The sequence below is a fragment of the Tursiops truncatus genome, chromosome 6, assembly GCF_011762595.2.
Source record: "Tursiops truncatus isolate mTurTru1 chromosome 6, mTurTru1.mat.Y, whole genome shotgun sequence".
Lineage (NCBI taxonomy): Eukaryota > Metazoa > Chordata > Mammalia > Artiodactyla > Delphinidae > Tursiops > Tursiops truncatus.
In genome coordinates this window covers 50,944,787-50,961,851 of record NC_047039.1, presented here as the reverse complement: position 1 = coordinate 50,961,851, position 17,065 = coordinate 50,944,787, and the positions used below count along the sequence as shown (strand labels likewise).

At 36.6% G+C, this 17,065-nt stretch overlaps 1 protein-coding gene across 5 annotated transcripts in view; it reads left to right on the top strand.

Annotated features, from left to right (window-relative positions):
• Nucleotides 1–17,065, top strand: part of CCDC171 (coiled-coil domain containing 171) — a 361,756-nt gene that overhangs the window by 65,847 nt on the left and 278,844 nt on the right. For all 5 annotated transcript variants that reach the window (XM_073806109.1, XM_073806110.1, XM_033858077.2 and 2 more), the window contains 2 exons: nt 1,565–1,711; nt 16,553–16,645. In XM_073806109.1, coding sequence (XP_073662210.1) covers nt 1,565–1,711; nt 16,553–16,645 — 240 coding nt within the window. The remainder of the gene's footprint in view (nt 1–1,564; nt 1,712–16,552; nt 16,646–17,065) is intronic.

Below are 17,065 nucleotides of genomic sequence, written 5' to 3'. Positions count from 1 at the left end.
TCTGGCTCACTCAAGCCATGGGGAGGGAGGGGACAGTAGTCAGAATTGGAATGTGGGGCGAGCCTGTGGTGGCAGAAGCCAGCGTGACATTGCAACAGGCTGAGGTGTGCTGTGTGTTCTCCTGGGGAAGTTGTCTCTGGATCACGGGACCCTGGCAGTGGCGGTCTGCATAGCCTCCATGGGTGGGTTGTGTGTGTGTGGATAGTGACCTGTGCTTGCATACAGCATTCTTCATGGCTGCGTTAGCGTTTCATGCCCGTCTCTGGGGTCCGAGCTGATAGCCATGGCTCACGCCTGTCTCTGGAGCTTGTTTAGGCGGTGCTCTGCCTCCTGTGGGCAAATGGGGATGAATCCTGTCTCCTTGCGCACCCCGAAACAAGGGTCTCTTGCCTCTTCGGCAGGTCCAGACTTCTTCCCAGACTCCCTCCTGGCTAGCTGTGGTGCACTAGCACCCTCAGGCTGCCTTCATGCAGCCAACCCCAGTCCTCTCCCTGGGATCTGACCTCCGAAGCCCAAGCCTCAGCTCCCAGCCCCCACCCGCCGGACGGGTGAGCCAATAAGCCTCTCAGGCTGGTGAGTGCTGGTTGGCCCTGATCCTCTGTCAGGGAATCTCTCTGCTTTGCCCTCTGCACCCCTGTTGCTGTGCTTTCCTCCGTGGCTCCGAAGTTCCCCCCACACCTCGCCGTCTTCGCCAGTGAAGGGGCTTCCTAGTGTGTGGAAACTTTTCCTCCTTCTCAGCTCCCTCCCAGAGGTGCAGGTCCTGTCCCTATTCTTTTGTCTCTGCTTTTTCTTTTTTTCTTTTGCCCTACACAGGTACATGGGGAGTTTCTTGCCTTTTGGGAGGTCTGAGGTCTTCTGCCAGCATTCAGTAGGTGTTCTGTAGGAGCTGTTCCATATGTAGATTTTTTTTTCCTTTTTATTAATTTATCTTATTTATTTATTTTTGGCTGCACTGGATCTTCATTGTACGCATGGGCTTTCTCTAGTTGCGGTGAGCGGGGGCCACTCCTCGTTGCTTTGTGCGGGCTTCTTATTGTGGTGGCTTCTCTTGTTGCAGAGCACGGTCTCTAGGTGCACGGGTTTCAGTAGTTGTGGCATGCAGGCTAACTAGTAGTGGCACGTGAGCTCTAGAGCACAGGCTCAGTAGTTGTGGCGCACGCGCATAGTTGCTTCGCGGCATGTGGGATCTTCCTGGACCCAGGCTCGAACCCATGTCCCCTGCATTGGCAGGTGGATTCCCAACCACTGCACCATCAGGGAAGCCCTAGATGTATTTATGATGTATTTGTGGGGAGGAAGATGGTCTTCACGTCTTACTCCTCCGCCATCTTGAAGGTCCTTCCCTTATTTAGATTTTTTAAGTTGTAAAACTCCAGTAGCACTTTTTAAACACATGTATATTCTGAAACATCGCTAGAGAATATCTTGGCCTCTCTTGCTTATATAAATTAACCTATTATTATGGTTGAAGTACAGGTTTAGTTGCTTACTGTATTTTATAGAATAAATTTTAGTCATTGTTGGCTTATAAACTTTATTGATGCAAAAATGAACTATTTTCTAGGAGCAAGATAATGCTTTACAAAATATGCATGAGAAAGTAGAAAAATTAGAAGCCGAACACATGGAGTGCTCTGACCTTTTACGTCGACAGACAAGTGAATTCGAATTTAGCACTCAACGAGAGGAACGTCTTAGAAAAGAGTTTGAGGTATATTTTCTCATTCTTTTATAGCACATATATGATGGCTAGTTAGTTATTTAAGGACAAAGTTTTACTCTGTAATAAAATATAATTTTTTGACATTTATATATATTGAATATTGGCTTCCTTGAAAACTTTTGTATTTGAGTAAATTATATCTTGCTCCAAATTAAAAAAAAAACTATTCATTTTTAATAATTAATTGTCCTGGAATATTTGAAAAGTTTGAAGGTAATTGTTTATATTACAAGTTTGAGGAAGCAACACAAGAAAAGATATTAAATTCTAATTTTGTAGTTTGAATGCTATGTACTAGCTACATAGTTTTGTGGAGCGCTTTTCAGGTTAGACTTTATTTATTTTTATTTTTTATTTTTTTATAAATTTATTTTTATTTATATTACTTATTTTTGGCTATGTTGGGTCTTCATTGCTGCATGCGGGCTTTCTCTAGTTGTGGCGAGTGGGGGCTACTCTTCGTTGCGTTGCATGGACTTCTCATTGTGGTGGCTTCTCTTGTTGTGGAGTACAGGCTCTGGGCACATGAGCTTCAGTAGTTGTGACACGCGGCCTCAGTAGTTGTGGCTTGCGAGCTCTAGAGTGCAGGCTCGGTAGTTGTTGTGCATGGGCTTAGTTGCTCTGCAGCAAGTGGGATCTTCCTGGACCAGGGCTTGAATCTGTGTCCCCTGCATTGGCAGGAAGATTCTTAACCACTGTGCCATGAGGGAAGTCCCCAGGTTAGACTTTAGATGGGAAAGGAACATTAGTTTACAAATGAAAAAATATGATTTTTGTGAGTAAATGATACTGATAACCACTTTAATCTTGAGAGATAGCTAATTTATTTTTTAATTTTTAAAAAAATTTTCTTTTGCTTTGTGGGAAATTAAGTATTTCAATAGATAAAGAAGTTTGTCTTAAACATAATTTATAATTCTTATAAAGTAAATAAACATTTATAAAGAGTATTTAATGATAAAATGCTGGAGGTACTCTCATTAAACTCACTTCTGTCAGTTAACACTGTGCTGAGAATTTTAGCCAAAGAAATATATAAAAGCAAGAACAGTGATAAAAAGTTATAATTTTTGGAAAGAAGGGGGGTATGATTCTGATTATTTTCAGATGGTATGCTAATAACCCTAAATGGTCAAGAAACTCATCTTTGAAATTATTGACACTAGTAAGAACATTCAATAAGGAGGTCAAGAAGAAAATAATATATAGCAATTATGTTACACTCTAATATGCTAGTAATAATCAGAGAATAAGATACTAAAAAAGTTTTTGTCACCATAGTGACAAAAACAGGAATACAGTTAACAACAAATACGTTAAAAATTATGAAATTTAACTGAGAGTCTTAAAAGAAAATGATGAGACATTTTGGGAACCCTTAACAGTGTAAAGTTATGAATCCTCCCTAGATTATATTATGGGTTAAAGCAGTTCCAATCAAAGATTGAGTGGAATTATCTTGGGAAGACAGATTCTAAAGTTCATCCACATGAGGATCTATAAAACATTTTGGTAAGAGTAATGAGTGGGCACTTACTATACCAGAAGTTAGTACAGATTATAAAACTTCAGTAATATATCAATCGTGTTTTTTTGGTTGTATGCAACAGAAACCGACTTTGGTTAACATAAATAGGGAATTCAGTGGAAGAATATGGGAATCATATCCACAGAATCACAAGGAATGTTGGGGAATCAGCTTAGAAATCATATGAGTCCCAGAGCATCTCCAGAGTTCTTGGTAGCAGAAATGATAGATGAAGCTGAGGTGAATTGGTACCAATAGTTTTTATTCTTTTTGTAACTTTGGTCAGGTTTCTAATCTGGAAGAGAACATTTGATTGAAAGAGATAATTTGCCCCAAGTAATAATTACCCCAAGAGGTAATTTGCCCTCTAATTATGCTAAAATTAAAGCCCCCCAAATAAATTCTTATATAGAAATTAGGGTGCTGGTAAAAAAAGAAGGGGAAAGATTGTTGAGTGGCCAAAAAGTACAATACCTCTAAGACCAGACTTTCAATGTCAGAATTGAAAGGTCAGTAGTAGACTTGTAGAGTATATCATTTTAAATCAGTAAGGATAGGAAAAATTATTCAGTGAATTGTGTTGAAATGATTGGTTAACTATTTGGGACAAAATAAAATTAGATTCCTATTTACATTATATTCTAAAATAAATTCCAGTTGGATTAAAAAGAGTGAAATATTAAAAACAATGATAAAATAAGAAGAAAATGTAGTTTAATTTTTTCTGCTCTCTGAGTCATTATGACTTACTACTAATCATAAAAACCAAGGAACAAAATATTTAGGAATGGATTTATAGCTTTGACTAGGAGAGATTAAAGTCATATGTAAGTAAAATCCCCACTTTGAATAAAAAGACAACCAAATGAGAAAAATATTTACAGCAAAGGGTAAATATATTTCTGTCTCTCTAAATCCCCTACTATTTGATAAGAGAAAGGACTTTATGAAAAAATCTACCAAGTAAATCAAAGAAGATATGAAAGAATAATTTCAGATGGATAACAAACATAGGAAAAATGCTCCACCTCACCATAATGTAAGAAAGACAGTAACACTCAAAATAAGATTAAAGAAAATGATAGTACCCAGCACTGGTGAGGGTGGTGTTAAAAATTCTTGTACCATGATGGTGGGTGTGTAAATTTTTAAAACCTTGAAGGAATTCTGTTTGGCTGCTTTATAGGGTCTGTTCTCAGAAAATTACCATGTTCTTCTGGGTCTCTCTCCTGTTCCATCTCCTCATTGCTTTCTAGGCATATGGCATAGCTGTCACCTGGGGACTTTTTCATTATCCTGTGTTGGATCTTCAGTTTCTTAGGTCTCTTGCCTTCTTCACTTCGTTGGAGTACATAGACTAGTAGCTTCTAAAGAAAGGGTGTATGGGAGCTAAGTTTTATTTGATCTTGCATATCTGAACATGATTTTTTTAATCAATAAAGTATTAAAGTATATAGAATTTGGCTGAATATAGAATTTTAGGATGGAATTCTTTCTTTCAGAATTTAAAGGCCTTGCCTCCCTCGTTCCCAGTCTCTTCTGTCACTGTTGAGAGGCCTGATGTTATTCTTGTTTGTGTTCCCTTGTGGTGACCCTTTTCTCACTCTTCCTCTCTGAAAGTTTTCCTGTTTCTCTATTTTTTTTTTGTTTTCCTGCGGTACGCGGGCCTCTCACTGTTGTGGCCTCTCCCGTTGCGGAGCACAGGCTCCGGACACGCAGGCTCAGCGGCCATGGCTCACAGGCCCAGCCGCTCCGTGGCATGTGGGATCTTCCCGGAGCGGGGCACGAACCCGTGTCCCCTGCATCGGCAGGCGGACTCTCAACCACTGCGCCACCAGGGAAGCCCTCTTTTTTTTTTTAAGACTTTTTTTCTTCCAGTTAGTGAGATATAATCGACATACAGTGCTGTATAAGCTTAAGGTATAGAGCATAATTATTGATTTACATACATCATGCAGTGATTATGAAAATAAGTTTGGTGAACATCTATCATCTCATATAGATAAAAAATTAAAGAAACAGAAAAAAACAATTTTTTCTTATGATGAGAACTCTTAGGAATAACTCTTAGCAACTTTCATATATAACATACAGCAGTATTAATTATGTATAACATGTTACACATTACATCCGTAGTACTTATTTATCTTATAACTGGAAGTTTGTACCTTTCACTGCCTTCATCCAGTTACCCCTCCCCTCACCCCTCTGCCTCTGGTAACCATAAATCTGATCTCTTTTTCTATGAGGTTGATTGTTTTTGAAGTATAATTGACCTACAACACTATGTGACTTCCTATTACACAACATAGTGATTTGATATTTCTATACATTTCAAAATGATCACCGTAAGTCTGGTTATGATTTGTCAACACACAAAAAATATTACCTAGTTACTGGCTATATTCCCTACCCTATACATTTCATACCTGTGACTCATTTATTTTGCAGCTGAGAGTTTGTACCTCTTAATCGCCTTCACCTGTATCTTTCTTCCCCTCCCATGCCCTACCCTCTGACAATCACCTGTTCTCTGTAGCTGTAACTGTTTTTGTTTTGTCATGTTTGTTCATTTGTTTTGCATTTTTAGATTCCACATGTAAGTGAAATCATATAGTATTTGTCTTTCTCTGTCTGACTTATTTCACTTAGGTTAATACCCTCTAGGTCCATCCATGTTGTTGCAAATATCAAGATTTCATTCTTTTTATCGATGAGTAATATTGCATTATATATGTATATAAAATGATATATATATATATCATATATATATATCTCACATCTTTATCCATTCATCTGTTGGTGGGCACCTAGTTTGCTACCATAGCTTTGCTGTTGTGAATAATGCTGCAGTGAACATAGGGGTGCATATATCTTTTTTTTTTTTTTTTTTTTTTTTTGCGGTATGTGGTCCTCTCACTGCTGTGGCCTCTGCCGTTGCAGAGCACACTGTGCCACCAGGGAAGCCCCATATATCTTTTCTAAGTAGTGTTTTTGTTTTCTTTGGATAAATACCAAAAAGCGGGATTGCTGGATCATATGGTAGTTTTATTTTTTTATTTTTCTATTTTTAATTTTTTGAGGACTCTCCATACTATTTTCCATAGTGGTTGTACCAGTTTACATTCTCACCCATTGTGCATGAGGGTTCCCTTTTTTTTTTCACTTTTTTTAAATAGAAAACTTTAAATATTAAAAAAGGTAGACAGCATAGTACAGTAATGGTACCCATCACCAGCGTCAAAAATTTTTCATTTAGGGCTTCCCTGGTGGCGCAGTGGTTGAGAGTCCGCCTGCCGATGCAGGGGACACGGGTTCGTGCCCCGGTCCGGGAGGATCCCACATGCCGCGGAGCGGCTGGGCCTGTGAGCCATGGCCGCTGAGCCTGCGTGTCCGGAGCCTGTGCCCCGCAATGGGAGAGGCCACAACAGTGACAGGCCTGCGTACCAAAAAAAAAAAAAAGTATTCATTTATGGATTATCTTGAATCATTCATACCCCTATTCACTTTCCTTCTTCCCATATTATATTGAAACAAATCCCAGGCATCATATCATTTTAACCATAAATATTTCTAAAAAATAAGGGGCCTTTTATTTAGAACCACGTTATCAATATCAAACTTAAATTAACAGTAATTACTTAATATAATCAAATATCCAGATATTATTTAAATTTCATATTGCTACATATATGGCATAAAAATGTATGTATGATTACAGTTTGTTTGAATCAGAATCCCTAGTAGGTCTACACATTATAATTGGTTGATATGTCTCTTAAGTCTCTCAATCTATAGGTTCTCCATCTATAGCTTTCTTTTTCCCTTGTATTTGTGAAGACACCAAGCTATTTCTGCTATAGAGTTCCCACTAACTATAAAATTTCAGAACATCAAAGATAAACAATGATTCTTAGTATAGATTTTTTTTGTGTTCAGGGCATTTGGTGGCCATTTTAGTTAGGAGACTCATGATCTTTATTTTGTGTAATTCTCTTGTGTTATTTCTTCATAATTTCCTGCTCAGGGTTTTTTTATTCTCTCTTTCTTGGGTTTTTAATTGTTCAGTTGGTAGGCCAACTGGTTGATGTTTTGCTTTTCTTACCTTTTGTTGTCTTTCTCTTTGTATTTTTGTTGTTGTTGGTTCGTGGGAGATTTACTTGACTTTTCTAATCTTCTAATTGAATATTTTATGTTTTCTTTTTAGTTTCTGAGGGCTCTTGTTCTCTGTACCATTTTTATAGCATCCTGATCCTATATTATGACTACTGTATTCATTTGTTTATTCAGAAAACTTCGAGAGTGTCAGGCACACTTTTGGGTGTTTGAGGCATAGCAGTGAACAAAACAAAGCCTCTTCCCTCTTGAAATTGATACTCTTGTCAGGGAGAATCACACATGAAATGAAATAGAATTTGATAAGCCCTATGGAGAGGAATAAAGGAGACGAGGGGAGTAATAAATGGTGGGGTGGAATGGTTACCTTCTTGTGTTAGTGGTCAAGGAAGCCTGACTTGATAAGATGGCATTTGAGCAGAGACCTGAAGGAAGAAAGGGATTGAGCCATGTGGCTATCTGGAGGAAGAGATTCTAGGTAGAAGGAATAGAAAGTGTAAAGGCCATGAGATGCGAGTGTGCTTGGAAAGTTTGAGGAATAGCAAGTAGGCCATTGTGATTGAAATGGATTGAGCAAGAGAGAGACTAGTAGGGTGTAGAGAATGGTAGGCAGATGTTATAGAGTCTTGAAGGTCTTTTGGAGTTCATTGTAAGAACTCTGGCTTTCTTTCTGAGATGGAAAGCCATTGAAAGGTTTTAAGCAGAGGAATGACATGTCCCCTCTAATTTGTTTTAGAAGCATCATTCTGTATACTCCTTGAAAGACAGATTGTAAGAGGCCATTTAGGAAACTATTAAAGTAATTACATGAGAGATTATGGTGCTTTAGACCAAAGTAGTGGTAGAGGAGGTAGTCAGATTTGTATGTGTTTTGGAAGATAGAACCAGTAGGATTTGCAGATTTATTGGACATGGCTTGTGAGAGAAAAAGAAAGAGAGTAAAAGATAATGCCAAAGATTTTGGCTTGAGCCTTTGGGGGAATGGCACTGTCATTTACTCAACCTGGCCAAGAATGCAAGTGGAGTAAATTCAGGAGAGATGAGGAGTTTGGTTTTAGAGATGTTAAATTTGACATGCCCGTTAGACATCCATGTGGAGATGTTGAGTAGGCAGTTGAATGTAAGTATTGGCCTTAGGGAAATCTTACTGTAGAGTGATGAGATGTGCCAAATATTTCATTGGGAAGTGGTGAAATGTTACAATCCATAGGACTTTTCTCTTTGTTTCTACAAGGAGTGACCTGCTAGTTTCCTCTTTGGTGGTTATTAAATGGAAGAAAGAAATGGAGGAAAAATCTGTTTCATACTATTCAGTATACAGAATTTCCCCTGGCTTCAGTCTTGTACACCAACCCCCCTACCCCTGCTCTGCCCACCCCATGTATCTCTATGTCCAACCTTGGCTTCAGAGTGACATTTTCCAGATAATAAACCTCCAGTTTGTGAGTTTGTGTAGCGGTTGGTGGGGGGGTAGTTGTAGGCTAATTAGGGTGGAGGTGGATGCCTGCAGGTTAAACTCTTCATACTGATGATTTAAAAAAAACCCAAACTTTACTGAGATATAATTTGCATGCTACAAATTCACCCATTTATAGGGTACAATTCAGTGGTTTTTAGTATATTCACAGAGTTGTACAGCTATCACTACAGTCGATTGGAGCATGTTTTCATCACCTCAGTAAGAAACCCCACACCCATTAGCTATCACTCTCCTCTTTCCCCATTCCTCTCATCCCTAAAAAAGCATTAATTTACTTCTGCTTGTATATATTTGCCTGTTCTGAACATTTCATATTAGTGGAATCATGCAATATGTGGTCTTTGGTGATTTTTTTTCACATAACAGGATGTTTTAAGGATTCATCCATGTTGTATCATGTATCAGCACTTCATGCCTCTTTATTACTAAATAATCTCCCATTGTATTATAGACCACATTTTGTATATCCATTCATCAGTTGATAGACATTTATGCTGTTTTCACTTTTTGGCTATCATGAATAATGCCTCCATGAACATTTGTGTACAAGTTTTTGTGTGGACATGTTTTCAGTTTCACCTAGGAGTGGGCATGCTAGGTGACATATCTCTATGTTTAACTTTTTGAGGGGCTGTCAGACTGTTTTGCATAGTGGAGGCACCATTTTACATCCCCAGCAGCAATGCATGAGGGTTCCAGTGTCTTCAGATCCTCACCAACACTTGTTATTATTAGTCTTTCTAATTATAACCACTTTAGTGGGTGTATAATGGTATCTCGTGGTTTTGCTTTGCATTTCTCTGATGACTGATGATGCTGAATATCACTTCATGTGCTTATTGGCCATTTGTATATCGTTGGAGAAATAGTTATTCAGATCCATTATACATTTTTAATGGGTTCTTTGTGTTATATGATTGTCAGATGTTTTAATAGGGAAAACGGGGTGTGGAGTGTATAGGAACTCTCAGTAATAATGCCAGATTATGAACTTGAACTTGACAAAGATAAATTACTCATACGCTTACCACATATGGTCTAATTTTATATGAGGTTAGAGAAAGAAATTTAAAAGTGAGATTATATTCCAAGTAATATTTTTAGCTTATTTGTCATTTGTGCTGAACATTTTTTCAGGCCAGAAAATTCAGGAGTGCATCATCATATTTTATATCATCATTTTTAATATCATGTGGTTTGTGGATGGCCTATTAGAAAAGGATTAGAATAAAGTTCTGAATATACTTAGAATTTAAAAAGATCATTTAGAAGTCACTTTAGGATGCTTTAAAACTCTATGATCATCACTAAAAACATTTTAATTGCCTTATAGGTATGAAGAAGTGCTAGGTAACAGTGATTTTTGTTGATAAGATTCTTGATAAGTCACTTTTGACTCAATTGAGGTAGTGTCTAATGCCTAAACTTTAGGATTTGTTTTTGGATAACTCAGTATTGATTTAGTTTCTTGTAAAATACTTACTTGCCCCAATTTCTTTTTTTTTTAATTGATTAATGTTGTAAATATAAAATTGTTTTAGACTAGTTTTATATTGAGTTTTTTCTTAGCTACTCTGTAAATACTTTTGATAATACCAGGTCTCTGCTTTGGGGGAATTGAAGCTTTGAGGGTGTCCAGAGAGTCTAGTTTTATTCTATTTATAAAAATTTTCTAAGTGGACAAGTATAGTCCTGTGACTTACCTACAATTCTTCATGTTTAGACACCTTACAAATTTTTGCTTTATATTTAAGTGAATGTATTTTGTATTGGCTCTTTGACCAGGTGATGACATAATGAAGGAGAAGTTAAATTCCTAGAGAGCAGTTTATGTAGTTTAACATTCAGTTGTGGAGACATTAAGTACTAGTAATTCTAGGTGCTTATAATCATCATTGGTATTTTTAAAAAAGGATTAATATAAAATAAAATAATAATAAAGAGGAAAATTGTTAAAATTTTAATTTAATAGAACACATTATTTAATGTCAGTAATATCAGACTAAGGCAACTAATAGACGTTTAGCCTAATAAATGTTTTAAATTTTAATGAAGCTTCAACAGTTACATTTCATGAAGAGGTGATTTCTTTATGTGCCTGGGCCAAAGAAGTTTATATATGTGTGTGTGTGTGTGTGTGTGTGCATAAAAATTAAAAAAAATCTGATATGTTATAGACCATTGTTGGCTTAATCATCTTAACATGGATCAGTGTTTTCTTAGATTAAAAAAATAACAAATTCCCAATCCAATTTTCTAAATGTGGTGCTGGATACCAGAGAACCAAGGGAAAAGTGAACTGGAAAAAGAAATATCCGTGGCTTTTATAAACCTCTTTACAACTAGGGGAGGTTTTTTTTTTTAAATCATGGGAAATAAGTTTAACTCAATAAGAAAAGAGAAAAGAGAAGATGCAAACCTAATTCTGAGTGAACTGAAGAATCTTGTGAAGATTACAGTGGAGAGAGAGCAGTCTTTGAAAATAAATTCTGAATTGCTTCTGTCAGTCATATTCTATATTATGGTAACGTAAAGAAGGGTAGAATGTAGTTTTTTACTTATACATATACCATACTCAAGTGAAAAAGGAAAAGAAAAATGATTCTCACCTTTTGTATTGTCCGTGAAGCAATCGCATATGAATCATCTTTTTAAAGCCATCATGTGTTTGTAGGAATGATTTTTAAACACCTGTTTGTGTTGATTACCAACTATAAAAGGTAAATAAATCACCTGGGTTATACTGTTGTGCTTATAAGTATTATACATTTTTGTATTTATGTTCATAATGGATTTTAAAACTGGAAGTTCATTAAAAATTTTGTTAATTACTGAAGTTTTTACTGCTAGAAAAGGTAAAGATGATTTTAAAGATGCTAAATTAATTTATTACCATGCCAAACAGAATTTGTGGCTTGTAAATTCTGGTCCTTAGAGATTCTGACTCTCTAAGATATCTTTTTTGGTAACAAAAAATACTTTGAGATCTTCAGTTTAAGAGCTCCAAGTATAGTAACTACTCTTGTTTTCTCCTACACAGGTAGGGAATAAGGATTGTAGTTAATTGTCATTAATTGTTAACACATTTAATATATTATTTACAACCACTAAAATATAATACATATACTTACCACTAAAATAACCATTATAGAATTAATCAGTCCCTTAGAATCATCTTTTTGAAGATGGATTATTACTATATTGGTTACTTGTAAGAGTTTTCATTAATGGGAAATATCAGGTGATAAAATCTGGAACAATAGTTAAATAAACAACCACTTCCTATTTATACAGCTATTGATATTCTGGGGTAAACTTTGTACAACTGTTTTGGAAACAGTACTACCTAACACACTACTGAGAAGTCTTTGATTGGTAGGTACTTGTGTGATATTTCCTCCCTTATTTTTCTTGATGTCCATTTTAGTGGGCTAAATTTCATATATCAAGGTTTTTCTGCTTGACTAATCCCTTTAAGTTCATGTATATCCTCTGGGCTGGGCATATTCTATTTGAGGAGGCAAGAATGTAGTAGGAGCTGCTTTTGCCCAGTGTCTCAGCAAATTCCTTGAACACATATGTTTTCATAATTTTTGTGAAACTTTGGAACAGGCCCATGGAAGCCATGGGAGCAGATGTGGTGTGGAGAACAAATGTGGTCTGGATGTGTTTCATTAGTTCTGCTTGTGAATTGGAGTTGGCGGCTCATGCCCTGTGTTATGATAAAATAATGTTTTCTATGTTACCTTCTTCAAAGAATGAACACTCACTTTTCTTAAGTGGAGTAGACTATCTAACTGGGCTTATTGTGATTTAGTGAGATACAAATTATAAAATAAAAAAAATTGTACCCATACAATGAACACAGAATTTACTGGAATAAAAATAAAAAAATTTGGGTACAATGAACACAGAATTTACTGGAATAAAAATCTCTTGGCAGTATATTGCAGTCAGAAAGGACGTGACAGCCAGCTAATAAATGGTAAAATATGTGATCATTTTGTGTCACATAAAGAACTCTGTTGTTCATAGTATTAGGGAACAGACAGTATATAGTGTAATCCTTGTACTATAGGCAAATTTATATATAGTTAAATTGGCCGGGGGTATATATGAATTTGTGTTGGATTTTGTACTTTAATCTGAATTCTCTTATGCTTTCTGCTCTTGCTATGTTGATTATATTAGGATTGGAGATAATGATTGTTGTACTAGTTCTCTTAGGTGATATTGGAGAAAAATATTTGTGAACAGCAAGTTGATGTTCCTCTAGCACCCTCTGCTGGAGATAAGAATTAATTCACCAGACTAGAAGATTTTTAAAAAGTATTTATTAGGAGGGCTTTAATTATGTCAACAAAACACACTCTTGAAGAAATTTGTTTAAATATGTGAAGATTTTTTTTGCCATCCTTACTGATTAATTTATTGTTTTAGTAATTAATAAACAGTTTATAAATTTGTTTTCTTCTGGACATTTAAGACAGGAAGGTATGGAAATAAAGGTGGGATCTCTGGTTTATTATTTCAACCCGTTTGATTTTGGTTTAGGCAGAAAAAAAAAGTCTTCGTGACTTTTGGAGTGAAATCAGATAAATTGATTCATATGACAACATGTACATGAAAAATGAAAATTTTGCCTCTTTTATCATGGAATCACTGAATATTCTGTATTTTAATAAAATAACACTTATTTTGATAAAACTATGTAAATGCCTTTTGGAATATAAAAGAATATATTAACATTATTAGACTGGTTTCTTCTATTTGCACTTTATTAGCTTTTTGCCTGTTTTGATCCTTTATTCTCAACGTCTATGGGTTATTTCCTTGACACTGGTTAGACTTCTGACTTGCAGAACCTAACACAAGTATTTTGAATATTGAGAAAGTTGACTTTAGTTCTTCAAGGACAGGAACTTCATCTTGTGGCATTACATTAAAAAAAATTTTTTTTTTACTAGTATTGGCCCTACCTAGGGTAATACTCATTTTAATCTGGCTAACCATTAAGAATTTTTCTGATCTAGTATGTATCACCTTCGTACCTACAACCAGTGGGGATCCCTTGTTCTAGGATTCAAAGTCAGCATTGAGAGGAACTTTTAAACAGAAATGAAGAAGCTTGACATAGGTGGCGGTCACTTCTTTGAAATGTCATTGGTTCTTACACTTAGGGATTCTTTTTATTTTTTATTGAGATATAGTTCACGTAGTATTGAATACACTCTTTTAAAGTATGCAGTTCAGGGTTATGAAACCATTGCCACTATCTGATTCTGGAACATTCTTATCACCCCAATAAGAAACTTTATGCCCATTAGCAGTCAGTGCTCATTCCTTCCTTCCCCTGTCCCCAGCTATTGGAAACCACTCATACACTTTCTATCTCTATGAATTTGCCTATTCTGGCCATTTCATATAAATGAAGTCATTTAATATGTGGTCTTTTGTGTCTGGTATCTTTCGCTTAACATATATTTTCAAGGTTAATCTATGTTGTGGCATGTGTTGGTACTTAGTTCCTTTTTATGGCTGAATAATATTCCATTGTATGGATATACCACATTTTGTTTATCCATTCATCAGTTGATGGGCACTGGGTTTTTTTTCACCTTTTTTGTGTTTATGCTCTGCACTGTAGCAGACATTATAGGAACATGTTTTGCTCAAGGAAAAGTGTAGTCATTTCTCACTTATCCACAGACCACTTGATTAGTTTTTGGATTATCCTATTTTTATTTATGCCCCTTCTGGTTGTGATACATTACCATCTCTGTATGCAAAAAAGAAATGGTGGGAGAAAAGAGGAAAAATCAAACTAATCAAGCCGAGCATTTAAAAAAAAAAAACCTATAGCTAAGGCTAAATGACAGAGTAAGTATAACGAATAGAAACATTTATTGCCCAAATTTTATCTAAGAAAGGAAAGGAAATTACTATTGTCTTTCTCTTTCACTGTTGAACTATCTATATTTGACAGACAGGACTCCAGGTGTGGCGGGGCTGACTCCAGCTTGAAAAACTAATAAATTAGACTTTGTCATAACAAAAACTTTTGCTATGTGAAAGACACTAACGTTAAGAGAATGGAAAGACAAGCTGTAGACAATATTTGGGAGTAAATATTTGCAAATCACGTACCCAACAAATGACTTGTATCCAGATTATATAATGAATTTTCAAGATTCAATAATAAAAAAACAAACAGCCCAATTAAAAAATGAGAAAAAGGGGCTTCCCTGGTGGCGCAGTGGTTGAGAGTCCGCCTGCCGATGCAGGGGACGCGGGTTCGTGCCCCGGACCGGGAAGATCCCACATGCTGCGGAGCGGCTGGGCCCGTGAGCCATGGCCGCTGAGCCTCCGCGTCCGGAGCCTGTGCTCCGCAACGGGAGAGGCCACAGCAGTGAGAGGCCCGCGTACCGGGGGAAAAAAAAAAAAAAAAAAGAGAAAAAGATTTAAGCAGAAACTTCACCAGAAAAGATGTACAGATAGTAAATAAATACATGAAAAGATGCTCAATGCCATTAATTATTAGGAAAATGAAAATTGAAACTAAAATGAGATACCATTACATTCCTATTTGAATGTCTAACCCTTGCCCCCAAATAACCCAAAAGACTACCATGCCAAGTGTTGGTGAAGATGTATGAAATTGGAAACAGTTTGTGAAACAGTTTGTCAGTTTCATAAAACATTAAACATACGCCTACCATCTGACCCAGTCATTCTGTCTTTCACTATTTATCCTAGAGAAATGAAAGTGTATGTCCATACAAAGATTTATACATAATTGCTCATAGAAGATTCCTTTGTATAGCCCTAATATAGCCCTATATATATTCCTTTGTATAGCATCCAATTCAAATGTCCATCAGTAGGTGAACTGATAAACCGATTGTGGTGTATCAACACAGTGAAACACTTTAACAGTAAAAAGTGAACTATTTTTTTTGGGGTTTGTTTTTTTTTTTGGGGGGGGCGTTACGCGGGCCTCTCACTGTTGTGGCCTCTCCCGTTGCGGAGCAACAGGCTCCGGACGCGCAGGCTCAGCGGCCATGGCTCACGGGCACAGCTGCTCCGCGGCATGTGGGATCTTCCCGGACCGGGGCACGAACCCGTGTCCCCTGCATCGGCAGGCGGACTCTCAACCACTGCGCCACCAGGGAAGCCCAAAAGTGAACCATTGATATGTGCAACCACATGGATGAAACTCAAAATAATTTTGTGGGGAGAAAGAAGCCAGGCAATAAATAATATGCACTGTGTGATTCAATTTATATTGAATTCTGGAAAACAGGAAATGATCTATAGTGACAAAAAAGCAGATCAGTGTTTACTTAGGGGTTAGGGGTGGGGTGGTGAGGACTGGATGACGGGGTTACCAAGGGACACAAGGAATCTTCTGGGGTAACAGAAATATTTGTCTGTCTTGATTATGGCAATGATTTCGTGGGTGTATATATACAAAACTTACCATGTTATACAATTTCAATATGTGTAATTTATTACATGTAAAGTATAACTGAATAAAGAAAAAGAAAACAAGCTCTGGAGCATTCTTCCCGAGCATTACTTTTTGCAACATGACTTTTATGCTCTTGCAAATGAAAAAATGAGGCTATAGTAATCCAAAGTGTTAATTACAATATAGTGGCCTATATTCAATTTAAATTCCAATGTTTAAACTTAATGTTTTCAGGCAACTACTCTAAGAGTGAGGAAATTAGAAGAAGATATTGAAGCAGAGAGAGCAGCACATTTGGAATCAAAATTTAATTCTGAAATTATTCAGGTAAAATGTGAACAACATTTTTTTAATGGATTTTATTAAGCTGGGAAAAACAGCATTATGTTCAGAGAACTAAGGTGTGCGTTTAGAGCAGGTAGCATGTTGTTAAGACGCGTTATTCTATTTACTATAATGATATAGTTGAAGATAGTCTTTACTCTATTAGAGAGGAGCTGGCACACTACACCCCACAGGCTGAATCTTACCCACTGAGCGTGCTTATGAAGTTTTATCTTGTCCATGGTGGCTTTGTGCTACCTTGGCAAAGTGGAGTAGCTGCGACAGAGACCTCACGTTCTGCAAAGTCCAATGTGTTTGCCATCTGGCGCGTTACAGGAAGATCTGCTGATCAGAGTGTTCTTTTTATCAACAACCTTGGGATGAATTTCTTTCTGAAAACATTTTAAAATATGCACCTTCATT